This window comes from Symphodus melops, assembly GCF_947650265.1.
Source record: "Symphodus melops genome assembly, chromosome: 1".
NCBI classification, from domain to species: domain Eukaryota; kingdom Metazoa; phylum Chordata; class Actinopteri; order Labriformes; family Labridae; genus Symphodus; species Symphodus melops.
In genome coordinates this window covers 14,201,174-14,228,106 of record NC_136691.1, presented here as the reverse complement: position 1 = coordinate 14,228,106, position 26,933 = coordinate 14,201,174, and the positions used below count along the sequence as shown (strand labels likewise).

Sequence of the window (26,933 nt, the reverse complement as noted above, 5' to 3'; positions counted from 1 at the left end):
TTTATGTGAAACCAAGTCAACAGTTTACTTATGTACTACCGTAATTAAAATGACCAAATTAAATCTGGTTTTATATGCACTAGAATCAGTACCAGCTTTCAGAAAGAACTCACTATTAGGCTAAATACAGTTCATATTGACTGTCCATAATAAGTTACAAATCAATGGCTGATAATGAGCGCACTCAACTTTTTAGTTAAAAGGAATGGTTCCCAAATGTTGGGATGGGGACCTCTGGAGGGCACAGAGTTATATCAGGGGGAAAACAGAGCGCAAAATGTTGCATTGTGAGTGCTCAGCATACTGAGACAAAAACTTCTGATATCAGATCATCAACAACAATGGCAGAGGCGCTAGTTTTCTTTTTCTTTTAAAGGGAACCATTTCTTAGTCTAGAGCTGCTGCTAATACCAGGACATGACTCCCTCACACTGTGTTTAAGTTTTCTTGAGGAAACTTCCTTGAATTAACACAAATATTAAGCACACTAAAACACACCTCAATGACATTACAGAGGGAACCATAAAAATGTACTTTTGTATTTATTTATTATTGGTTAATTTAACACAATGAACATTGCTTCTTGTAAAAATACAAAGTATGTTTCCAGACATGGCTAATTTGTAGCCCGTGTCAAGGTTTTCTTTTTCCAAACGCAAATCTAACAAGGTTTAACTATATTCAAAAAGAATTTCACATGGTAGTAAAATAATTAAAAATCGGCATCAAATAATCCACAAAATCCTCCATTAGAGGGCGCTGCATCTGTAGCACCTGCAGTAATACATTTTCCAGCCAAGTCCTCACTATCATCATGTCTGCATTGTGAGGAGGTCAGCTCTTATGAAAAAATGTCTGAGGTGTCTGAGTGGTAAAATCCTGAGCTAAGATGAATACCATGACAATCAAAGAACACCATCTGGCTTACACTAAAAAGTAACTCTCCTCTTTGTTGCCTTTTTGCAAATATGAGTTAACATTCTGTAACAAGTGTTAGTAAGGATCCCTGCCATATCTAAACAGAAATCATTAATTTCCTTACAAACACAAAGCCATGAAATTGGTCAATGCTTTGTTTTTTGCACTAAGCCTAAAGGATCACAGGAAAAGAACCGAAACATGGAAAAGAGTACTCTTTGTGTAAAAGTCTTTATTTAATCACAAAGCAAAACATTTACAAAACACAACACACTGAATCAATGCAGCTGAATGCATCAAATGACCAATGTTTATTTAAAAGGAAGACATTAAGTGTCACTATACTCAACATAAAAAAAGCACAATAAAACCCTCTGCATATTATAAACAAGATGTACTGTATCTATGCTAGCTCATGATTGTCAGTGGAAAAGCAATATCAAATACAAACTCAGTAAAAAAACAAAAAAAACAAATGCATTGTCTGATATCCTGTAAAGGCTTACATACACTGTACATTGAGTTTAGTTTTGAATCTGTGTTTTCTTTCATTCATAAATAAGCTTTTGTTTAGAGGGCATGACGTTAGTGATGCAACATGTTCTTTATTTAAATGGATTACATGAGTAGAGATTTGCAGATTTTAGTCATCATTTTATGTGAAACCAAGTCAACAGTTTACTTATGTACTACCGTAATTAAAATGACCAAATTAAATCTGGTTTTATATGCACTAGAATCAGTACCAGCTTTCAGAAAGAACTCACTATTAGGCTAAATACAGTTCATATTGACTGTCCATAATAAGTTACAAATCAATGGCTGATAATGAGCGCACTCAACTTTTTAGTTAAAAGGAATGGTTCCCAAATGTTGGGATGGGGACCTCTGGAGGGCACAGAGTTATATCAGGGGGAAAACAGAGAGCAAAATGTTGCATTGTGAGTGCTCAGCATACTGAGACAAAAACTTCTGATATCAGATCATCAACAACAATGGCAGAGGCGCTAGTTTTCTTTTTCTTTTAAAGGGAACCATTTCTTAGTCTAGAGCTGCTGCTAATACCAGGACATGACTCCCTCACACTGTGTTTAAGTTTTCTTGAGGAAACTTCCTTGAATTAACACAAATATTAAGCACACTAAAACACACCTCAATGACATTACAGAGGGAACCATAAAAATGTACTTTTGTAACCTAGCAAAAATTAGCGCAGGTGAGAAGCTCTCTGAAAGCCGAGGTTGTGGGAGGCTCTTCAGCAAATGTTTGTAGGCGTGGTATGGCTTTGGGTTGTGATTAGTAGACAGTGTAAATGTTTCTAGAACCAAAAATTGAGAGGACAAAAACGGACTGCAAACATTAGCATGTAGTGCTTAATAGTTTCCCAATAAAAGCTGTTATCAAGAATCAAGCTAATGCTATTACCAAACCATTTTTTTCCCCTTTAGGATGAGTTACAAGTAGCAAATGCAATTGTTTTAGAGGAGCTACCAGGGATAGCAGCTCAACCCTTTAATACAAATATAGTATTTCATTCTGACTTTGTATTATCTGAGGAGTAGGTTAACTTTGAGCTATTTTTTCCTCTTTAGATGTAACACCTAAAACAGTTAACATGTGCTATTCAGTGTGCTCTAACAGAGGTTTTGTTTAAAATTAATAAGGTGGCGACATAAAAAATCAAGTGGTGATTGTATTCATATTTTTTTAACCAATTTACTTAGATAAAAGGACGCTATCTGAGTTTAATTAAAAAAGCCTTGGCACATATCACGGATCCCAATCACAAAATAAAATCCTAGACATTTTGGAGCCAATAAAATGCTTGATGCTTGACAAAAATTAAAACATTCAGTGGCAATTGAATCTGGCTCTCATTGTAAGCCGCATTTTCTGACAAAACTAAAATACATCTGACGTTGGTAGGAATTTTCAAAGGAAACTTTTTTGACAGTTGCCAAAGCTCTGTCCCGATTTAACTCATACAGTGTGGATTCTGACTTTGTGCTTGCCAACCAAATTGTACAGCATGAGCACATAATTCTTGCTGGCCTTGGTTAAAATCTTGACTTAGTTCCAGTATTTACGGAAGTTATTAGTTCAACCTGTGCATTCCCGATATAAAAAGTCTCTGCGGTGAAAAGAAGTCTCTGAATCAAGTATCTACAAGATGACAAGCGGGGAATGACAACTGCTTAGACTTGTTCAAAATTTGAGTCAAATCCAAAATATGAAGAAGATGACATTGATGGTAAGTTTGATGTAGTTGGTGTATCCCATTTAAACACCTGAACCTTGTTTAAAAACACAAACAGAGTTTAATCTCACTTTTACGAGTTAAAAAATGTTTTAATAACATTTTGTTGTGATATAAAAGAGGGACAACTATTTTATCAGCTTATAAACTGGAAGCATGACATAGATGTTTGGGAACTGCTAATAAACAGTAACAATGATCACATTGACAGTAACGTTAGAACGTTTTAAAAAATAAATAAGTTATTTTTTCTATGTAAAGACCTCCTATAATATTTGTAAAGTGTCAAATTTAGCACCATTGTGACCTGCAAGGATACAACAAAACAGAAGTGGATTAAAAATGCCAACAGGAACTATCCAGGCAGTTTCATAGCTTTGTGTCCTCTTAGCCCTGGAGTTAACATTCAACGAGCATGAAAAAACCTGTAAATGATAGCATAACAAGCACTGAGTCTATCCAGAAATAAAACAGGAATGTCACTGAGTGTAAACACAGGAGAGGAGGAGAGCTGGATGGAGTAATTTAAACAAACATCAGTCAAACCCACTTAAGTTCTCTCATTGCAGAGCATGAACAGCACAAAACCTCTTCCAACTAACTCAAATGAATTTTAACCCCACACAGACAAAATGAAAATCACGTTTTGGTTCAAAATCTTAAACATACCATTGTACTACACAGTGTTGCTTTGGCGTCTTGCCATTAGCTGAGTGGTGAGGTAGAGAAATGACTGAATGGCAGGCCTGCTGTTAGATAATTTATGGTGGAGATTGCATGTGGAAGCTGTTACATCTGGAGTTCTGCTCAGCTGTATGAGAGGAGCATCTCTACGCCTTGCACAGGAAACCGACCGTAGCCTGCTAATGCACGAAAGAGTTTATGTAAGGGTGTCTGTATCTGTGTGTGTTTGATTCTGTCTGACAGAAATGTTCTGTTAATGTGTGGTTATATCAAACAATTTGAAGGTAAAAATTCACATCATGAATACGTGAGTACAGATGTCCAGGGAGTTATGCTTCTCCGTATGCTGAGGCTTTGTCTTTAAGCATGTCCAGACACAGGTGACAGCTCCAGCTCCCTGTGGAGGTAAAGAAGAGGAAGAAAGAGAGCCTGAAAATCTTGGCCTGTTCCATATACCCTATGTTTACAAGCTGTATACCCATACAAGACATGTTGACATAAACTCTCTGATGCATATTAAATCCTATGAGAGCCATACCTTCTGGAGGCTGGGTCATTGGAGGCTTCAGGCAGTACATGTGGTATCCTCTGTCGCAATCGTCACAGAACAGCAGCTGGTCCTGCACAGGTAGCACACAAACATATTGAAAAGATAAAACCCACAAAATATATGCAGAAAGCAGGAAAATCATTTTAACTCTGCTTTTTAGTTAGTCAATCCTAGTTTTAAATCTTGCTTCTATTATGCTTAACGTTGCATTCAACAGAGAACTTAAAACTCCTATGAGAAGTTTCAAGCTGGTTGGGTTTTACAAAAGATATCAAAGAAAATCTATTTTCATAAAAGAATGCACAAGGCTTGTTTCTCCTTACATGCTTATGTATAAATAATGTTGTATGTACTGTACTTACGTCATTCTCTGAGGTGCCACACAGGCTGCAGGACTTGCACTCTATACACTGCCACTGGTACGTCCTCACTGCCTGCATCATGTTGTCAGTGAACTGCAGACATGTAGGGTGACCTGTGAGGCGAGGATGAGGAGAAACAAGAAAAGTGAATAGGAAGTGAGGATGCAGTGACTCACTGTATACACACCACTTGATGTCTTTTGTCAAGTTTACAGCTACATCTGGGATTAGCTTAGCTTGACTGAGAGGTGGAAAAAAGCTGGCCTGACTCCATCCAGACATAACACATTTGTCTAATGGCATTTCTAAAGTGTTTGTTTATCTTGTTAGTTCGAAGCTCCTTTGAAAATTGTGGGTTTTTGTCAATTTAGCTATACTTTAAGTTACTGAGTTATTAATACTGTTCTTTGATGAGTCACATAAATACCTTTTGATATCCCTGTTAACAAAAACTAAAACTTAGCTGTTCCTCCCCTTCTTCCTAGTTTTATGCCAAGCTAACAGCTTACTCTAGCTTCATAATGAAAGCCTTGATAAGCCTTGGTTTTCTGGCTGTGATTTTGAAATCAATCATAGTTTTCTTTAAAAAGCACTGATTTGGGAGGAATGAAAAGAACCACTTATGGTCTCCTTCAATTTTACAGACCACAAAGACCCTGAAGTTTGATGAGAAACCCCTCTATGTGACAGAAATAGCAGACTCACCTGAGCGTCCACAGTCAGAGCAGGACACCAGCTCCTCAGCCTGGCCCGTCTTCCTGTTGGAGTCCTGGTCTCCCAGGCAGAAGTCACAGTAGTCGTTGGGGATGATAGAGCCGTCTGGAGCTTTCTGAGCTGTCAGCAAGAACAGACACAAGAAGGAGAAGAACCAATGAGCTGTTATTTGACAGGTTTAAGTTATCTTGGACTTTTCTAAATAAAAACACAGACTCTCACTCGCTACGTGGTTAATGTAACTAAATGTTGTCCAGCGTCTTACGTTTGTGGTTGTCGGAGTACCGTGGAGGGGATGGGGCAATATCTGTTTCCTTCTCCTCCTCACCCTCCTCCTCCGCCAGGTGAGTGTGGGTGTAGTGGTAGCTCAGGCCAGGCCGGTTTTTGTAGCGCTTTCCACAGACTACGGAGAAAGCACAGCAGGTTCATTAGAAGAACATACAACAATGTGATACAGTAGAGAGGTAGTATAATGGACAAAGAGTCTGCTTTTACTCAACTGTCAGCCCTGAATAAACTGGACAAAAAACAGATTTATTGCAAAGAGACAAATTGCAGACGCTCTCAACTCACTATTAGTTCTAATGATTGGTAGTTTACTCTGCTTCACATTTATTCTATGTGATTAACAATTATATTTACTGCAGGAACAAGTGCGCTACATCCCCAAGCCGCCATTAAACTGTAAAAACGACTCACTGTGAATACTGTTACAATTAATTCAAGTATAAAAAGTCCACTTAGTAAACACGAATAATTTAAATAATTAATACTCCGATTTGTTTAAGACAATGTTGATAAAAGGTTTGATAATATGCCTAAATATCCAGAACGTTGAATTATCTAGCTATTGTCTGTTCTTTAATAATTAAGAAAGTTACATTATAGCTAAATTAAGGCAACACGATAGCTAGTAGGGATAGCTACTGCACTAAATTCAGTTGCAGAAAGGACAATCATATCTCTGTCTCTAATTAATAAAACATTTTTCCAGGAAACTGTAGCGTATATGGGACATTGGGCCTGTGTCAGGAGTACCAGCCGAAAGCTGTTTTCAAAAACAGCTTGACATGTGCCTTTTTTTTTCAAATTGTGATACCATGAAGTCATAACTTTACCAAATAAAAAACGATTGGCTTGGAAACATTTTGTAAGATAATCATAGGGGAACTAGACTCTACGGTCTAAAATTGTAGGAGCTCTTGGGGTTTTTTAACTAGCACACTAGAGCTGTAGCCATCATAGAAGTCTCCTTTTGCTTTATTTTTCTGCCACGTTTCTTGATGCAGCCAATTCTGCAGCAACTTTAGTGTTACATATTTTATCACAGAATGCCGCCAATTCAACCACTTGGCTAAAAAAGGATCCATGTGAAAATTTTAAGGAATTCCACCCACTATAAACACTTCTACAATGGCTACATCTGTGGATCACATCACTGCTAGAGAGGCCCTAAGAAACATGCATCACCCAGTGCGACAACAGCTTCTATTCGAGCATTATTTGTGGCATGCCTTGCAATGAGCAAGCATGAAGGCTCATGGCGTAGCGTTAGTGACATGCAAATGCTTGCAATGAACTGAGGAGCAGCAGAAAGCATTTAAAGCAGCAGAAACAGTATCTCTGAAAGTTTAGAAATCAGTCAGCCATTTCCACACCAGATGCCCATGAGCAAGAAGGCCGATAATAAAGATGCTACAAAAGACAGGATGGCGACAGTTTCAGGTACCTTCTTCGGCCTTTTTTGAGTTATGCTTTTGTTTGTATCTATCTGGAACAGAGAAGACACAAAAGCAAATAATAAAGGAAAGACAGAACAAGACACAAAATGAGGATGAGATTGAATTTATTGAGTAAGGCTAACTGCGTCCACATCCCCCATTCCTGAAGGATTCTGCCTAAGTATGCAAATGGCATGCTAGTCAGGTCTCGATAAACAGAAAACCCTTTCATCATGCTGCAGAGGACTGCTCTTAGAACAAGAGGGAGAGGTGGCCAACACGAAAGATGAGAGAAAACAACTCGTCTGCTGGTTTTTTCTGTGTTTTCTTAAACACGGCGTACGTAAGAATTTGGACTAGGCATGTCGACAAATCATACGTCATAAAGAAAATAGGTTAGCTTAAAGTTATTTGCTGGAATTCTTTCTACGTTTTCTCTGACTTTAAGAAACAGTGTGACTTACATAGACTTACATGTAAACCAAAAACACATGGCACAGATCACGTGATTTACAAAGAATGATGTTTTCGGTTCTCTTACTGTCACAGACGTAAGGTTTGTCCTGGTCGTCCGTGTTTACAGGTTCTGTTCTTCTGCGACTGGATCCTCTGTTCTATGTCGGGAAAACAACACCAACCGATGATTCAATATTAAAGCACAAATCAAAAGGACTGTACATATAACCGTTTAATAAATACAAGAAACATAGCTTATTATGTTCACTTGTGTATGTTATATTAAGATCAACCTGTCAAATGTCTATTATAGTAGATCTTCCCTGATTTTGCCGTCAGCAAAAGCATACAACAGCAAGAACCTTAAAACGTCTCACTTCAAAAAGGCAGTCACAATTATGTCATTATTGCAACATCATTAGTCAATGTAAAATTTGGAACAGTTACTGAACCCTTGTGGATGTTTGTTTTTCACATGGTTTGTTCACGGCACCTCACAATTAAATTATATGGATTATAAATATCCAGAAAAAGGAAAATAAAAGGACAAACACCAGAGCACAAGCTCGAGGAGACTGTGATGTACTGAGGCGAAGAACTGAATTTAGTCAAAAAAGTGGCGTCTGTTAGAAGCACACAGTCCTGTAACAAATTTCCAGCACATATCAGCGATTGTGAGAACTACTTCACCTTTAAAAGATAACTCAAACATTGGTTAAAAATACATCAGTCCTGTTTTGTCCTATTTTTTCATTGCATGTAATTTCAACATACCGGCACCTGAAAATGTAGGCTGGTTGTGCACAAGTTGTCCTTTTGGTCGTTTAAATAAATGAAAACATTTGTTGAGTGTAAGACCCTTAGGACATGGTTCAGTATCTCATAACATTCTGCTTCAATCCTGAAAAGATGCTGGATAGATAACCTTCACGTTCACTCTATTTAGTTAATTGTACGTTGTTTAAAGTACGGTACATTCCTTTTGGACAGCATGAATTAAACACATTGACTCTTACTTTGCCTCTGTTTCTGTTCTTTCTCTTTGGAGTGTCAAGTTCGAAGTCATCATCATCTTGGAAACCATCTCCGTTTTCTTCTGCCTCCAAAACTCTCTACAGATCACAAAAACACACAAACAGTAAGAAACACCATTAAAGAAAATGTTGGCTTTAAAAACGTGTAAATATTGTTTATTCATTTGATCATTCACACCTCACAGCTCTCATTTAAATCCCTCATATGTTTGTTCTTATATGGCATATTTTCATATGCCTCATATGTATGCATTATACAGCTCATTTGGCTCAAAGAGCTGAATACCTGTATTTCCAGTAGTGTCTCCTCTTCTTTACAGATGTTGTTTTTTTTCTCCAGTACGTTGTCCCCCCTCAGGAGAGCCTCCAAGGCTGTGGCCTCTCCTGGTGGGACCTCGCGCTTGGGGGCCAGCTCGGCCTCTAAGCAGGATGACGATAAAAGAGGGAAAATATCATTAAAGGTGACAGCTCTGAACAAGCTGTGGTCCACACCTGAATACATCATTTTGTTTTCCTGACCTCGTATTTGGGATGACTAAAAGGCACGTCTCGCTGCAGATCGAACCCATCGATATCAATATGTGACATAGTGAGACAGTGTTAGTGATCCCTCTGTTTTGGATGCCGAGGGAGTTTTAGGAACAGAGCCATAGCATGTTCAAGATCCAACAACAACAAAGAAGAGGAAGCAGCTTTAAACAATAGAACAAAATAAGGAACCTTAAAGAGTTGTAGTAAATTGCTTGATTCTACTTTATCTTTTTCCCTCTCCCTTTTTTCATTTCCGTGGCAATGAATTGCTGCTGCATCTCTGTCTTCGTCTTTGAACACTAACACCAGGATGAAGGCAAAATGAAAGCAGAGATCTGATAAGAAAGGCAGGGAGGGAGCGAGACTGTAGAGGCTGTGATGTGTTTTTATTGAATTTAGAGCTGCTGCACGTCCCTAAATCCCTAAACCTGCCACTAACACCACCCACCCCGCCCCCAATAACCAATATCTTATGTATCTTTCTTCACCGCTATTCTCTGCTGATCCCCCCTACCACTCCTCTTCTTCTACACTGAATCACTTTCACCCATTTTTTCTATGCCTTCACCCATCCTGCTTGATCGATGCCTAAGTCTATGGAAGAGAAGAACAACAAGAGAGCTCCCCGAAAGTAAAGCAAAAAGGTTGTGAGTTCCCATTGCTGACTGGCTGCAGTACAGGCCATAAACTCCGTCTCCTTCATGTTTAACAGATGGGACAAACTCTAAAATCACATCAAATAGTTCTTTCACAACCATCGTTTCTGTCTTATGGATAGTAATTCTCATGCCTATTTATAAGTCCAGTGTTTATTTTTCAGATAACTTTAGTATTAATTTGTTATTTTTTTAAAGAAAGCCACACTGTGTGATTGACAGCTCTTTCAATCAGCTTTTTTTTCAAGGAAACGTATCCAACACTAACACCACAGTCATTCAAACTTTCCATAATAAGGAGTGTCACCTTCGAATTGACAGAAGATTGTGTTCATGTTGTAGGCTGATCTAAACGATTTGTAGGATTTCTTCCGTTTTTTTGGGGTAGGTAAAATATGTTTTTTGGCATGTCGAGAGGGTTGAACAGCAATGGGTTGAGACACATAGTCCATCCTCATATACAGTCAATGATTGATACAGGGCAAAGAAGTTGTTTATAACTTTGGTGAAGCAAGTTTCCCACAGATGATATTAGGCTAATGACGCCTAACACATAAGCAGCAGAATAAAAAACATGCTGTAAGATGAACACAAAAAAAAACTGTTAAGAGGTAAATGAAAAAATAATAATAAGAGGTGATTATGTAAATTGTAATCTGAGCGCAAACAAGGACTCAGTGTATACAAATCCCATAACTGCCTCCAACTACAATTATTTCCTGGGCAACATCATTGATTGTTGTTTTTCCAAGGTTTGCAGCTGTTTGTGTTTAATGCAGTCATTTCAAAGGTAGGTAAACTGATGGAGAACTACAAGGGATCCAGGATTGAAACCTGTGGTACGACAGATGTTGGAGGGCGTGTTTCAATAAAGTCTGAAATCTTTCCAATCAAATAATGTTTGTTCTTTTATTGATTTTTTTAGTATTGCAAAAATCTGAACCTAATTTTCTTGCTGATTTTGTTTTAACCCTTAAAAATATGAAACAGGATGCTTATACTGAGGGAGCAATATGACTGCAGGGGTAAACCACTCACACTTTAAGCTGTGACATTGAGGAAAGCCGAGGATTTTGGAGAATTCAATTTAGGTTTCAAACCATGTCAAAATAACCTTGTTACAAAGTCTCCACGTATCTCCACACACAGAGACAAATCTCTCTGCTCTGGAAGTAATAAATAAACATAAAGCATTTTCGAAAAAGCACCGAAAGGGGCGCACACACATTCCTCTGTTGTGTTATGATAGATATCTGGGACAAACTGCAGAGAATTGAATCACTGAAAAAAAAACAAAAAAAAAACCCTCTTCTCTTTTACTCAGCTACAAAGCCTGTCGTGCTCCTGTTAGTGTATGTCTTCCAATGCGGGTACTTAGGTTGGTTGGTTGCTTTGAGGAGTTATTTCACTTTTTTCGCCCTTCAAATAACACTGTCCTCTGCTGAAAGCTGAACCGCTCCTTGTAGAAACCTCTTGAGTATTACATTTTGTCAGGAAGACTATGAGAGGGGACCAATAGTGTGGCAATGGCATGACAAAGATCTGCCTTTATTTCTCCCCCTTATCAGGTTGCTTGGGCATTCCTTGAGCTAAAATCCCCTAAAACACACACACAGGCATGCATGCATGGTTGTACACACGCACGCACACACACACACACACACACACACACACACACACACACACACAGAAAAAGCACACACTTCCACCTCATAGGACTCACTTACATTCTAATGCCTCATGGACAAATGATTATAGAGGCCCACTAAGGGTGCTTCTGTGCTGCAACGGAGAGTCATGTGTGGGGGTGTTTGTGCATTTCGTGTGTGTATGTGTGTGTTGGTGTGCATACTGCCAGAGAACAGAGAGAGGAGGCATTGATTCGGGGGAGAGAATGAACCTGAAGACCTGGCGAGAGAGACAGGCTAACCAGAGCCAGATGGTCAGATAGGGAACATTAAGGCCACTGAGCTTCATGCAGTGATACACTGTGCATAGAGTGCACAAACACAACATATATTTGCATCTCGAAAAAAGGAATGTGAATCCAAGATGAATGGAGGCAGCAGTAAAAGTGCTTTTTACTGCATAACTGTTGGTCAATACTGCCGTTTTTCCTGGTATTCACTCTTGATGCATGTCAATGTGCTGCTTGGTCCTGGTGGTCCTTGGCTGGTGTGTGTGTGTGTGTGTGTGTGTGTGTGTGTGTGTGTGTATTCTGTTTGTGTTACCTAGCCGAAGCTCACACAGGCGGAGCTGTGGATCCAGGGGAGGGTGGAGCCGCTTCTTCTTTCTCCAGCATCTAGCAGGGTATGTGTACATCTGTCCCGCTGCCTGGCCTGGACACACAGACACACACAGATATTTTATGGACGCACACACAAGCAGGGAGAGGAGAGGCACACAGGAAGAATTTTAACAACCATTGGCAGGCTTACAATTTGAACAAAACTTGCATTGAAACCTTGACCCCAGATATATAACCCCCCTCCCAACACACACATACATGCACATACAAAACACAGTACACACAGAGGCGTAGTTTTGTTTTTTTGGATACTCAATATGTCTCTAGTCCAGGTCCATGCAAAAACAGTTTTTAAGTTCATACATATGAAGCTTTTTGTCACAAAAACACTTAAATTGAACACGTTTGGCACTTTGTCAAACATTTAAATGTACAGACATGTATTACTTAATGTTGTGGATGGTGTTATCAGTTTCCCTCTGAATAAATAAACACAATTTTCTGTTATTATTTCAACAAAAAAGTAAGTTACTTTGTACTTAAATTTTATTTTTTGTCTTTGCTCCTGTATGTTTCAGTTTCAACCAGTAGCTTAGCAAAGGTTAGCTTAGTTAGCTTAGACATCAAGATGAAGGGTAAGAAAATTATGTTTTCCTGTCAGCATAAGCAGAGAAAAGATCAGGAGAAGGAGGGGGTATGGGGGATAAACCCAGAATAAATGCATATAATGTGAGTTAGGTCTGCCACAAAGTATAGGGTGTGGCCTGAAGGGCTTTGCATACAAGATGGAGCGCAGGCTATTTGTGTCTGTGTCTCGGTAAAGAGCAGATTGTTCCCTTTGGCTGTACAGGCGACCCAGATGTGTGTAAGAGCATTCTGACTCTTCGTCTAAGGAAAATTCAGCAAGTGGGCTGGCTTTATTGCAGGAGGGGATCCATCCAGTCATCTTTTTTTTATCCAGCAATATGTGTGCATTCCTATTCTCCTAGTTTCTGCGTAGGTCGAAAGTTAACCACTTTCTTTGCATCTTAATAATGCCACAGCCACCTCCAACATAGTTTAATTTACCAGCGAGGCTTAATAACTGAATACAGCACACATGGTTCTGTCCAAACGACACACAATCTGCCTACCAGCAACCCTAAAGCTCCCTGATTGACACTTCAGATATTTTTTGTTTTATCGGTTTATAAAATCCTACAGCGACAATAACACACTAGGTGAAATGAAAATCCAACAAATAACCTCCTGAAAAACCCCAGCACATCGGTTTTACGTCTTGATCAGTTTAGAATCTAAGATATGAAGTTCTGAGTGAGGAAGAGTTATATTCACAATATGAAAGCCACATCAGTGACAAGAAGTCACTATGGGGATTAGATTGAGTTTCCCACCTGGTTGGCGGTGGCGCTTTTCCATCCAGATGTAGCAGTTGTTCTGTGCAACACCAGTTTGCGAGTCCAGGAAGGGCATGCGAACACTGCGTTCTGCACAGAGACGGGCATTGTAGCTGCGACAGTGTTCGATCGCCTCCCGATAGAACTGGTCACCAAGCCTGAACACAGACAGAAAACATGGTGGGTGTGAGTGGTAAGATTACGAGGTAACTCTTGATATAATTCAGGAAACGTGGCCCACGATAACAGTGATGTGATGATACAGGGATGCTGCAGTAATTGATATATAGCAATACAATCATATATGATAGACCTCGATATCTGAGTAACTGAAGAATTCATCTTTCATTCATGCATAAATTCTTTCCACTGCGACAAGACATTATCCATATGTTTTTTCTTCTTGTTAATTTATCCTGCTATCAGCTTCTTCTTCGGCCAATCAACCTTTGTTCACCTAACACCTGTTCATGTTGTAAGCATCATTGTGAGGAGCCATGAAGTAGGGACAGGGTGAGTCACATTAGCAGGGAAATTTGTTATTATTAACCAACAGTTTGATAACTATATTATACAAGACAAACAATGATGATATTAATATGCAACCATATAAATACATTTCCTCTCTGTAGCAGAAATAGATGAGAAGGAAAGACAGAGATATAGTGTGATTTATGTACTGTAATGCATCAAGCTTGTAGTCATTTACCCCTTAAAGGGCCGCACCATTCATCCAACATCTCAAGTAATGTGAAAAAAGATCTCGTTGTAGCTATTAGTAACATTATAGCCTCTTTCTGTTATTGATCTAGGCTATTTGGAGCATGCTTCTTTGATTTCTGCTTTCTGTGCACTGAGTCATTCCTGCTGTTAAAGTCCTGTCAGCTAAAAAATGTTAAGATGGCTCATAGCATAACATGTGCAGAGAGGCTGATAATTTGGTACGGACTGCAAATCAAGTATGATGGAACCTGTTCAGCCTTGGTTAATGTTGGCCTAGTAACAAAACACAAAGCTCTCCACAGTTTTGCTCTGTTTGCCTTAAAGTGCTGGATGTGCAGTTTAAAACAGCTGAGCTTTAAAGGAACCTTTACTCAGGCTGGGAAAAATGTTTCATCTGCCAGATTAATAAATAAATCAGAGTGCTGGATTGAAGATTATACAACAGACTGGCTACACACAGAGAGGTAAGAGAGTATAAATCAAGATGCAAGACATGAATTGTCTCCACAGTACCCGTTTAGAGGCAAGATTTCTGCAAGTAATACCATTACAGAAAGATCAAACTAAACCAACATGGACCGACTATGGACAAAAAAATACATCTGAGTCGGTCATGCTGTATTTAATTACACCTGAAATCCAGACAGGAAGCTAGAGAAAAGAACGTTTTTTTGTTGTTTGATGTTTTGCAGCACACATGGCTCAGCTTCAGAGACCGGACTGGACTCGAATGACGTCTTTAGACCTAGCTTAATGTTCATTTGCTTAAACATTTTTTTTTTTTTTAAAAAGACAGCCATATAACATAGTTTGCTGTTGGTATTTCCACTGAATGATTTCCAGGAATTCCCTTCATTTAGTCCAGCAATGTTGACATGAAGGTTGTAAATGTTTTTACAAAAGGATGAATGCAACTATTTTGGCATTTTCTCCTGTGAGGAGGATTTCATAATGTGTCTTTCTGAATCCAGACAGGCTGAGAAGGGATGGTCTCTCAGTGGATTCTCTTCACAGATATGTAAAGAATGCCAGAGCTGGACAAAGACCAGCACTCTGGTCACTCCAAATCTCACAAAGATGAGCAGTGTTTGGAGGTGGAGGGAGGGGAGGGTGGAGGATGGAAAAGGAAGAGGGTGAGGGAAAAAGGGCAAAAGATTTAATTTGAGTCGTAAGAGGAACTTAACCAGGTTCTACATGTATTAAATAGATGAGACAAAGGAGATTCCAAAGGAGGATACAAAGAAGGCACTTGTCCAGCCTCTGGACAATATTTAGAGGTGAAGGGGAGATTTGTAGCTAATAACAAAGTTATTGGAGGGGCGCAGTCGTTAATGTGCACGCCACATGAAGCGGCCTGAGTTTGAATCTGACCTGTGGCGCCGTTTCTGCACATCATTCCCCCCAAAAATGTTTTCGCTTTTTACCTCTGCTTACCTTTTTGACACTGTTAACAATTATCATGTATCAAGTTATTTCATTATTTTGGTTAGGCACCAGCTGACTACGCGAGCTAGCATCGAGTAGCAGCTCTCTCTGCATTTTATGTGCCTTTATGTGTAGAGACTGTACAACTTATTGAAACACAGGGTTGATGCTAGCTGAGGTCTTGTCAAGAGATCTACGCAGATGAGCAACACAGCTGGGGGGTTTTTTTGTTTTTGTTTTTTATAACAGTGTGACAAACCAGCAGTCACAGAAATCATGTAAAAAAATCCAGATCTCCAGGAGAGACTTCCTGTCACGTAGCAGCAGATTCCCAGAAGGGAGCGTTTGTCTCTGCTTTTAGTATTTGCTGCCTGAGCTGAATCCTGTGTGTGTGTGTGTGTGTTTGGGAGGTTAGACCTTCAGGCATTTCTCTTCATCCCCACTTTTCCTCCATCTCTTCACTGTGTCATTCCATATTGCCTGCAAAGTGTCTGCAGCTTCATAACATCTTACATAAGCAACTGTGCCTGCTGTGCATTTCTTGTTGATGTGTTTGGTTAAGTGAAAGTAAAGAATGTGTATGTGTTTTACTATGTCTGTAAGGCCATCTGTCTGTTGGTTGCATGTCCTCAAAGATCCTCTGCCCAACCTCAGATTCACCCGTCTCACCCACCAGAGATGGAACTTTGCTCCTCTTCTTACCCATTAGTCGTCTGTATGCCTGATCCTTGTGATGAAGCTTATGTAGGTCCAGTTTTGCATGTTGGGGAAAATTCTTCTTGGCCAACGGCTTCCTGGATACTGATGAAATCTGCATTTGTTGTGTGTGTAAGTGCGTGTTTGCTCCCAGACCAGCACAAAGGAGCTTTGTGTGTGATGCTCAGTCTTATCAAAGTACAGTAGTGATAAGTAAAAGTTGACAGAGACAGAGCTTAAGGACAGTGCAAAGTATTTTTTTTTCATGTACAAGAGGTGGAACAAAATATTGATCCAGCAATATATGTCATCCTATAATATACAATTATACAATTGGTGTAAATTATCTAAAACTTGCAGTGAATAAATACAGCATTCCTGCCCTTTACCTTGTAAGGACAATTTCATATTCTTCAGTTATTAGTTTGATATCATTATATGGTTGTTAATGTTTTGTGGTACATCTATTATCACAGAATTGATTCATCTGAATACGGTATACTGTAGATGTTATATTGTAAAAGGAAGCTTGTATAGCGCTTTTATACTCTTCCACCCCACCCCTTTACGTCACATTCACACACTGAAGGTTGAGGCTTCTATGTAATATGTCTGTCAGTGTTAACTCATCCATTCAGAAACATCCACACGCCGCTGATGCAGCAGCAAGAGCAATTTGGGTTCCAGTGTCTTGCCCAAGGACACTTTGCAATATGACTGCAGGATCAGGGAGTTGAACCCCAACCTTGTGGTTTAGAGACTTGCCAGGCCCGGAATTATGAGAGGACTGAAAAGGATTCATTTCATTTCTTAATAAAAACACTTATGCACCCTGTAATCTCTTTGACTCTGACCAACCACTTCTGCTCGACAGCTGCTGATGCTCATGATATTACTGCGATTCGTTTTTCAGTGTACCGATGTGAATCTTGGCACCTTTGAATCGCTTTTAACTGTCTCATGATCAATGTTTACATCCCTACTATAGACAGTAATGTTCTTAAACAACCAAACAGTAGCCTTGGTCAGGGAGGTCTATGTTTAGGTGGAAACACAACCGTAACATTGATTCAGTCAAACTCTGACTGGTCTGACTGGAAACACAAGCTAATGTTGGTTAGACAATATGTATAATAAAAAGAGCCAGCCAGACAAAGCAAGATTTAAGGGGAAAGCTTTAGAAGCTGACACGCTCCGATGCACCAATAAGTCTTTCATCATATCAAGCTTGCAGCTTTTGGTAAACCATTGGAGATGACACAGGTAAGTTATCAGGGCAAGATCAAGATGCCAAATGTGCAACATGAAAAAGAAAAAAAAAAGTGCAAAATGCAAACCACTGCTCAAATGTATGAATCAAGTGAGCCTAATGTATGCAATACAAATAAGTTATTGGCAAATAGTATGTTACAAAAAGAACTATGTTTGAAACACAGCTATGTAGCCCCTCAGCAGCAGCCCCTCAGTTTCCTACTGAGAGTGAGAGTGAGGAAGAGCCATGACCAAGCGTAGATAATAATAACGTGATTTTTAAAAAATACTCTATAACAAGGTTGCAGGTTTGTAGGCCAAGCAGCATTATGATAACGCAGAGAGAGAGGAAGGAGATGAAGCGGGGGAGCCAAGGAGAGAGAATGGGAGGGAGAAGGAGGGGTCCACTATATCTCGGGGCACACGTGTTCCCTTTCAAACCCTGTCACACTGATTTTCTCTCAAATGTGCGGATGTACATATGCACGAGCGCATTCGCACACGCAGACTAGTGCGTGCGCAAACAGAAACACAAAGGGGAATGAAAGGGAAAGGTGGAGAGTGCAGACAGGGGGGGGGGGGCAAGTGGGAGAGGTAGGGGGTAACCCTGATTCAGATGCTGCTGTTGTTTTGCTGAGGAGGAGGAGGATGGTGAGGTGAAGGAGAGGAAGCTTTAAATGTAGGCAGAACGATAATTCCCATCAATCAGCATGGGATTGTAAGGAATATCATGCATCCGTATTCCATCATCCCACTGTCCTCTTTGAAATCTCACACAAACATGGGCCACATGTGCCAGCTCCATGTGCAGGATGAGATTTTTTTAAGAAAAGAAAGGGCTTGATCACCGCATGGAGCCTTCTTTTTATAATAAAATGTTCCTGGCCATTTAATTCCACATGCCTGGAAACCATTCCCAGATTCCTGGGGCTTGCAAAGGCCAGAGTTTGCCTCCTGTGCTCAGGAGTACTCAGTATTATAAATGTATGCAGTAGTAAACGCAGCCAGACAGACAACCCCCCACATACCCCTCAGCCCCAAAAACCTCCATCACTCACTCACGCTGCCTCTCACGCAAATTGGGGGGAAGGGCGGACAGCAACACACAACCGCCTACAAATGCAAAAAAAACACACACGCACTGACCTCCACAGTACACACCATCACTTTCTCTATTTTCCCTAAATGTCAGCCTCTGATTCCCAGTGCAAAAACAATCTACTTTCCACCTGAGCACTGTAGTGTATCAACCTAATGATAAGAAACAAGGTCAAATGGACCCATCATAACCACATTAGGACACCTCTGCATATATAATACAACACTGATTTGAATAGTTCTCATGTCAGCTCTTCATAGCTAAAGGCCTCAGAGGTTTCAATCACAAAGAGGTCTTTTAGAAATGAGATTTTTGGATAAATATGCATGGCTAAACATGGAGAGGCAGAAATATTCAGTGCTGGCTCCAGACATTTGAAAATCATCTTATAGAGCTAAAAATATTATTATTACCAATGTCCTATTTACTGCATATGATTTATCTGATACATCCTGTGGGACAGACTCAATACATTTTATTCAGATTCTACAGTGTATGTTTGCTTTGGTTGTTAGTTTTGTCAGCAACCAAAAATACACTCATTGTTTTGCCTTTTTCCACGTATTGGAGTGGGGGTTGGTTTAGAGCAGTCTTTCTGATTAAATCCTACCATATATGAAGGGCAGATGGGGTTCTCGCTCCTCTGCCCTAGCATCTTGTCTTTAGATACCTCTCCCTCTCTCAACAGATGGACCCAGGAGAATACTGGGACAGTCCTAATCTGCTGCTTTACATGCTCAACTGCAGAGACACTAAACACACATACACTGTGTACCTACATTGTGTACAACCTAATCTGTTTTGATAGAATACAGCAGCTTAAAGCAGCATTTTTTTAAGTAATGGTGATGGGTGTAAAAATGGTTTGGCTCTAAGCAAAGAGCTCACAGGCATCACAGGTTTTTCTCCTTTTGTTGCTCTAAATTTTAAATCTCTGTTTTATATCATTGTTGGTTATGTGAAAAATAGGATTTCCAACTTGCCTGACAATAAATACTACCATTCAACAGTACTGTAAAAAATATGGGTGGACACTACTAAAATGTTATTAAGTGGAAAAAGTTGACTCTACTCCAGACTATTGGTTCAAACTGATTGTATTCCTGTAAAACGTGTATTTTTTGTTTTTAAAAAACTATCAAGATTATGTGCGTGAGATTATGTGACAGTTGCAGACTGTGCACATTCCAGATGATCAGTTGTAAATGTTTGCTGTCAGCCAGTAGGAGGACAGACATGCATTCAGTAATATTAACTGATCTTAAAGTTATGAATACACTTTACTGCAACACAAATGCAGTGCAGACATAAAAGGGGTGTGTTACAGTCTATGGTTCAAACTTGTAGAAAATTAGATCTTTAGGCTATATCAGGCAGTATCAATATGCGATCTGTCATGGAGTTGTTTTCAATATGCCTGTATTCATACCTGTATTTGCCAATATTTAATCTTTTCTTGAAAGTAACATAAATGCTGTCCAATATTGTAGGTCAGATGAAATGAGAAATTGTACCCGTTCCGATCATCAAGATCACACGGTAGCAGCATCGCAGTGCATGGTACATCTTGCTACATGCACAAAGGACGGATATCGCGTATACAAACATAATAATCAGCTATCTTTTAGGAAAAACGCATGTGGCAATCGCAGCAAAAGCACAAACCGCGCACGAAGCTATGGTCAGCTCCTTACTGTGCGCTTTGTGTCAACAATTGCATCAAATTATCTATGCAAATTCGTCCCATTAACACTGACAAAAGATTCATGCGTTAAAACGTTTGTCAACCGTGTTTATGAAGCAGATGATGTGGAAAATAGCAACTTCTTAAAGTCAAACCAAGTGCACGAGTGTTTAAGTGAGGATATCTCCGCGCGGGTTTCTGCAGATTGTGCATAAGTGCATGGCTTTTTATTATACAAGACTGAAAACAACGGTACCTGCAGAAAACACACACGGTCACTGACCAAGTCCATTGCAATAGTTAATTTAATGATTTTTACAGAAACGTGCATTTAACTCTAAATACATTGTAAAGGCAATATTAATTAACGATCAATCATCCAAACATTTTACAGTTGTTTTTCTTCAATGTACTTACGATTTTAGAGGATTATGAATGACAGTCGCCATTTTCCTGCTGGACTGTAACGTAATATTCCAAATCTCGGTGTAGTTTGGGACCCTTATGAAAAAAACACAACAGCCAATGCGGTTGTGGGCACTGTGCTCCCTACCAATACAGCACCAGCATCAAGACAGGGGGCGTGGCTTAATGTCAACCTCAATGTCCCTTTCCACAGAGTGATGATCTCAATTTCTATTTATTAAGTCTAGGATTCACTTTTAATCTGAGAATTTCATAAATAACTTGCCTTGTTATGTGTAGTTTTAGTCAAGGGTTTTGATACCTGTTTTAAACAACAACAACAACAAACTTCTAATCTTCAATTTTATATTCTTCAGGAATCATAAAGCCACAAATAAAACTACATTTGACTGGAATGTACATAGTTGTTTAAATATTTTCAATTTAGGTTGTAAATTCATCATAGTAATTTAATCAATTGCTACTATTGTTTTTACATGTGTGGCTAGTGTAATCACAAAACAACCAATGGGTAACGGAAACGTCATGAAGCAGTGTTAACTCTTAGCCAATTAGTGACATTTAAAGGCGGGACAAAATGGCAGGAACTCAACGTACAGTAGCTAGCATAGTTAGCTTATGAAGCGTCACAGCTATTGAATTTGGTGAGAAAACAGCGTTTTTATTCAACGGAAGGGTTGCGTTGATCTGTCATTAAAAGATTTTTCTAATATTTAATTAATTTTTAAAAGTCTGCCATCAATATAAAGGTGCCAAGCAGACTGATATAACGAGCGTAAGCTCAAGAATGCTAATAACAACAACTTCCTCAGCAAGCTCATATGCTGTTTCACCAGCCTTACTGTCTCCTACTCACTGAAGTGATTGAAATACAAAGCCTTGTCAGGGGTATTTCTCCACAGCATAGATGAAGAAGTGGAACTGGAGAGAAGGGCAGCGACCAAACAGGCGACGCCACGGCTGGTACAGAAGTCACAGACAGAGATCCACGCAGGACCAACCTGGGTGGGATGTTGTCACAAATATAGCTTATTATAAACATTTGGAAATGTTTTACTGTTCCGCTTTGCAACGACACACATGGTGTACCATTCAAATTCTTGTAAAAAAAATGATGTTCCTGTTCCCAGGTCTGGACATAATGAAGCAGGCTCTTACCACAGAACATCCCAAAGATATGATGACCAGACACCCTCATCCTCAACCTCCTCCTCTTCCTCATCTTCTTCGTCTTCCACCAGTGTTGCACCAGGTTAGTAAAATACACTATTTCTTATTGCTCTTTAGGAGTAAACTATGTGTACAGAGATTTCCTTCGTGAAATCAAGCACCCCGATTATGTACTACTATATCTTCATGCTTGATTGTGTTGTCTGTTCTGCTTCCAGAGCTGCCCGGTTTCTACTTTGACCCAGAGAAAAATCGTTACTTTCGCTTGCTGCCAGGACACAACAACTGTAACCCGCTGACAAGAGAGCAGCTGCAGGAGAAAGAACGAGAGAAACAGAGAAACAAAATGCTTGCAGAAGATGAGAAGCCCAGAAAAGTGAGTCTCTGGTGTGGTGAAAATAAAAGTTAGGCCCAGGCAAGATATGCAGTCTCGTTTATTTTACTTACAAGTGCTCAGGGAAGAGTGCATGAGACTTGTTGCTACAATGCAAACCTATTCACTGTGCCTAGAAAGGCTTCATGACTCTTCAATGAAGGAACTTGTTTTTGCTTCCTCACAGAAAGCTCCGCGTACAGGACTAAACACTTCACTGCTGCTACAGAAAAGACATCTGGGCATGTTACCGGAGAACTCCTATCACAGGTACTGAACTGCGTGTACACACATTCATAGACATACTGTAGAGCTGACGTCATTGTATACTGTACATATTACGAAAACCATAGCTGTGGTACAGAAAGCAACCCTAGCAAAAGTATGTTTAAGTCTAATGATAATCAGTTCTGTATGTGGAGCGTGGTTTTCTTTGGAGAACATAGGCCACTAATAACGATGCTAATTGGTTTTGACAGCGGTTTAAAAGACGGAGACATAGAAAAGAACAAGCCAACACATGTTACTGCTTTATTGAATTATTTTAATTGAACTCACAAGAAGAACAAAATAGATTTATAGAAACCTTACTTACAACGTTTCTATCAGCGTAATAGAGATTGGTTCTTATCTTTGTTACCATGGTAACCATTTAGGCTAGTCCATGAGGTGAAGGTGAGTGCAATGAGACGACACAAACTGGAGATCCAGAGCACAGACAACAGCAACCCAAACACTGACAACTTCCGGCTGATAGTGGTGAGAATGCACGTGCAACACGACACTGTTATCACTGTGGTAGTCGTCTATAAATACTTAGAATTATGATCTCTCCTGGTTTATCTCAGGGCGACTCGGCATGTGAGCGAGTGTTCACCGTCAACGATGTGTCGCACGGAGGCTGCAAGTACGGCATCATGAACTTCAGCAGCAGCAGAGGATCTCTGTCTGTGGAAATGTGTGACAACCTGTACTTCACCAACCGAAAGGTGGGTGCTGCCCAGGAACTGCAGTAGTGACACTGAACATTGAGATGTTTCTGGATTCACAACGTACCTACATTTAAAGGAGTCATCATCAGTTTGGCTTATTTTGCTTCAATTGTGCTGAATGTGTCAGCCCACTGATTTTCATTTGAACTCTTAGTTTTTGTCAGTAAAAATCTGCAAATGTGTTTCAGGTGAATTCCATCTGCTGGGCTTCAGTCAACTATCCCGACTCCCACGTCTTGTATCCTTCTTTGGCTTTATCCTTCTCGGTAAACTTAATTGTCTGAACTCTGCCACTTCTCCTTCGTTTCCTTCACTGAGCGGACTTTCAGGTTGTGTCTGGTCGGAGCAGCTGACACCCCCGGCTGCGTCAGCTTACTTCCTGCTTCCCTCTTCAGCAACTCCAACCCAGGTTGTATTGAGGAGGATCTCCTCTCATTTCACAAACTTTCCACACTCTTTATTTTATTTCTTTGCAAAGGTAGAGTGTGTTTACTTTTTCAGATTTTGTCTCAAAGCTGTTATTGATCTGTTATAGGTATTACAATTAGAATAAGTAATTTAATGTACTCATGTGTCTGCAGGCAGAAAGGGAAAAAGACATTTTATGGTGGTTTGTTTTGTGAAGATCTTCATGTTAACGTCTCTCCTCTCGCTTCAGACCAGCCCGGGATGCTGTGTAGCTTTAAGATATCTTCAGCCTGGTCATGTGCCTGGTGTCTCAATCCCCAGTTTGACAAGACCTTCAGCACCGGTGGGTCTCAACCTAGAACAGGTTTTATTTTGTACATTAATGTTCATATATCGCATCCCATATATGGAGGCTGTAGTCCTCAACGTGGTTGGCCCAGGTTCGAATCCAACCTGTGGCTCCTTTCCTGTATGTCAGTACCAACTCTCTCTCCTTAACCTCCTTCTCTATTCACTGCCCTATCTCTCCAATAAAGGCACAAAAAGACCAGAAAAAAAGTCTTAAAAGAGTATATGATTATTATAATCACACATTTATCTGCCTTGGATTCTCTAAAGTTCAGAGTTTGTTTTTGATATATTTATTCAGAGCATGTAACATAAGACAAAGGTGAACATAGAAAGAAGAAGAAAAAAAACAGAACAAAAAAGACAGACTAATAAATTATGACTACAAACAGTGGGAAAGTATAATTCAGAAAAAATAAAATAAATTTGGATAATATAGTTGTAAGATGAACAATTTACACCTACTCGTGTTGTAATCAGTTCATTGACATGTTTGTTGATTTTCTGAATATTTTCGCAGAAAGACCAATCAGATTGATTATTTTTGATTCATGTTGTGATATGACGACGCATCATTAGAATACTAATTAAGAGGAGAGAGCTGTAGTAGCTGTGCATAGCTGTCCTCCTTTCAGATGTATTGATCCAGATTGGCTCATTGTTCTGGCTGCATGTTCAGGTTTGTCTCGCAGAGTGATTCTGAAAGATGCAGAGACGGGTCGAACACAGACGTACGGCACAGGCAGCGATGTGTTGGCTCAGCAGTTTGCCGTCAGAGTGAGTCATTTATTTCATTCAAGCTTCATTTGAGTTCACTTGCAACAACATGTCATATACATTTCTCTCACATTTTTTTCAACACACAAAAGAGAGACTAAGAAAGCAGTGTACCTTTTTTTTTTTTCTTTTTCTTTTTCTTTTTCTTCTTCTTCTTCTCTAGGTTCCTGTGCTGTTCAATGGTTGCAGATCAGGAGAGATCTTCAGCATTGATCTGCGGCAGCGCGGCCGCAGGGATCAGAGCTCAAAGGCCAGTCGTTTCCATCAAGAATCAGCCATCACATCTGTACGCGTTCTGCAGGATGAGAACTACCTGCTGGCTGCTGACATGCTGGGCCAGGTGAGGTTAAAGGCCTGAACGTGTTCTGTGGCCTGCCGCTTATTCTTTGTCTCTTCTCACAAACATTTGGTTAGATATTTCTGCTGTGTTGACTCTGAGTAAGCCTGTTCTATACGTGATAAATATGCAATGAGCAATAACGTTCAATGATGCAATAACAATATGAAGAGCTTTAAACTCACACTTTTATGTCTGTCAGAGGTTCTTCCTGTTTTTTTCCAAAATAACCTGTGTGCACTATGCCAATCCTGAATCCACCAATTAATCCAAAATAAGATTTATCCTCTTCTAAATCAACAATGTGCCCTCTTATCTTTCTTACCTCTTAATCAGCATCCACACACTTTACCCCAGGAGTGAAAAGGTCATTCTTTTAAACATGTATTTCTGTAAAATCAGCGAGTCAGCAAGAAGGCTGCTCACAACATGGAGCAGCTTTTGTGTTAGTATATGACACAACATGCTAAGCTCTTTATATGGAACTGAAATCGACTTGCTTTGCTGGCCAATATCAACCATACCAATGAACATGATGAATATATCTGGTTTAAAAAGCTTTTAGTGTTTACAAAGCTGCGTTATGTTCAATCCATCAGCTACTATATAAATGGAGATTATTTGTTTGCTAGCTTTAACTTCTGTTCTGAAGAAGATATTTCTAAAATAATGTCCAACATGGATACTTTAACTTTGGGCTGTTTTCTTTCTCTCTGTGCAGATTAAGCTGTGGGATGTCAGAGTGACGAAGCCAGTGCAGGAGTACAAAGGACACTACAATGAGCATGCCTACCTTCCCATCCATGTCAATGAGCCTGAGGGGCTTTTGTTGGCAGGTAGGAGAGGACCGGGTTGTCTGCTCCTACGACTGTAGTCTTTGCATGTGGAGCATGACCACTAGGCCATCTGCACCCCAATACTTAGTTTGTGAAGTAGTGCCCCAAGCTTTAAGATGAATGTGTCACACAGTAGCAGATTTAAAGAAACACTGGTATTTAAGTGATTTTGAGAATTGAAGCTGATTTACAACCGTCTTCTAAAAACAGTTTCTGACTCCTCTGTTTTCGTCCTCAGTTGGTCAGGATTGCTACACACGTTTATGGAGCCTGAAAGACGGACACCTTCTGAGGACTATTCCTTCTCCACATCCGGTCGCAAATGACCTGATCCCGAGCGTCGTCTTCTCTTCAAAGCTGGGCGGCTGCAGGGGGCTCCCCGGTCTGCTCATGGCCGTCAAACACGATCTTTACTACTTCCCGTACAACACCGACTATCAGGACGAAGGAGAGGAGCAGGAGGGCGTTTAGGGACAGACAAAAAAAAAAAAATCTCCTGCCAAATTTATCAGAACAATTATTTGCTCTTTTTAGGTATTTTACTGTTAGTGGAGTGGATTTAAAGTCTCAGGGCAATGTAACGTTTGACTGACTATTGGTGCCAACAAAAAACAGAAACAAACAGGAGCAGAGAATGACTAATAGTTCTGTATAATAAGTCCTTTACATAAAGTGCTCTTAATTTCAAGGATGTCTGTGATGGGACTTTTTTATTCAAAAGATACTGCAACTCAAATTAAGTTCCTACTTTATTTTGGGATTGTACACAACAGAAGCTGCTACAAGTTAGCCTTTAATGAAATGAGATGTGGAGATATGACTTGTGATCTGGAGCAGCTTCTGGTGTTGACTTTTTTTTC

The 26,933-nt window shown here is 39.8% G+C and overlaps 3 protein-coding genes across 5 annotated transcripts in view; 1 reads left to right on the top strand and 2 right to left on the bottom strand.

Moving 5' to 3' along the window:
• The window catches only part of dll4 (delta-like 4), a 250,962-nt gene that overhangs the window by 134,705 nt on the left and 89,324 nt on the right, over positions 1 to 26,933 (bottom strand). The window lies entirely within an intron of this gene.
• Positions 1,134 to 21,100, bottom strand: dpf3 (double PHD fingers 3). Of its 2 annotated transcripts, XM_079341506.1 has the most exons (12): positions 20,824 to 21,100; positions 13,526 to 13,686; positions 12,115 to 12,222; positions 8,983 to 9,116; positions 8,679 to 8,774; positions 7,748 to 7,820; positions 7,215 to 7,256; positions 5,751 to 5,888; positions 5,477 to 5,605; positions 4,772 to 4,884; positions 4,398 to 4,479; positions 1,134 to 4,256 (listed from the first exon to the last, which is right to left on the bottom strand). In XM_079341506.1, the coding sequence occupies exons 1-12, from the start codon at positions 20,853 to 20,855 to the stop codon at positions 4,189 to 4,191; spliced, it is 1,176 nt and encodes a 391-aa protein (XP_079197632.1). In that variant the 5' UTR covers positions 20,856 to 21,100; the 3' UTR covers positions 1,134 to 4,188. The 2 variants fall into 2 exon arrangements, with proteins under 2 accessions (XP_079197632.1, XP_079197633.1); XM_079341507.1 differs by lacking the exon at positions 7,215 to 7,256.
• wdr21 (WD repeat domain 21) lies at positions 21,386 to 26,809 on the top strand. 2 transcript variants are annotated; one of them, XM_079346484.1, is made up of 14 exons: positions 21,386 to 21,476; positions 21,735 to 21,837; positions 21,963 to 22,084; positions 22,221 to 22,378; positions 22,563 to 22,645; positions 23,032 to 23,134; positions 23,224 to 23,364; positions 23,556 to 23,605; positions 23,697 to 23,776; positions 24,026 to 24,118; positions 24,803 to 24,900; positions 25,064 to 25,240; positions 25,959 to 26,073; positions 26,312 to 26,809. In XM_079346484.1, the coding sequence occupies exons 2-14, from the start codon at positions 21,740 to 21,742 to the stop codon at positions 26,542 to 26,544; spliced, it is 1,551 nt and encodes a 516-aa protein (XP_079202610.1). In that variant the 5' UTR covers positions 21,386 to 21,476; positions 21,735 to 21,739; the 3' UTR covers positions 26,545 to 26,809. The 2 variants fall into 2 exon arrangements, with proteins under 2 accessions (XP_079202610.1, XP_079202609.1); XM_079346483.1 differs by having other exon boundaries at positions 21,397 to 21,476; positions 21,719 to 21,837.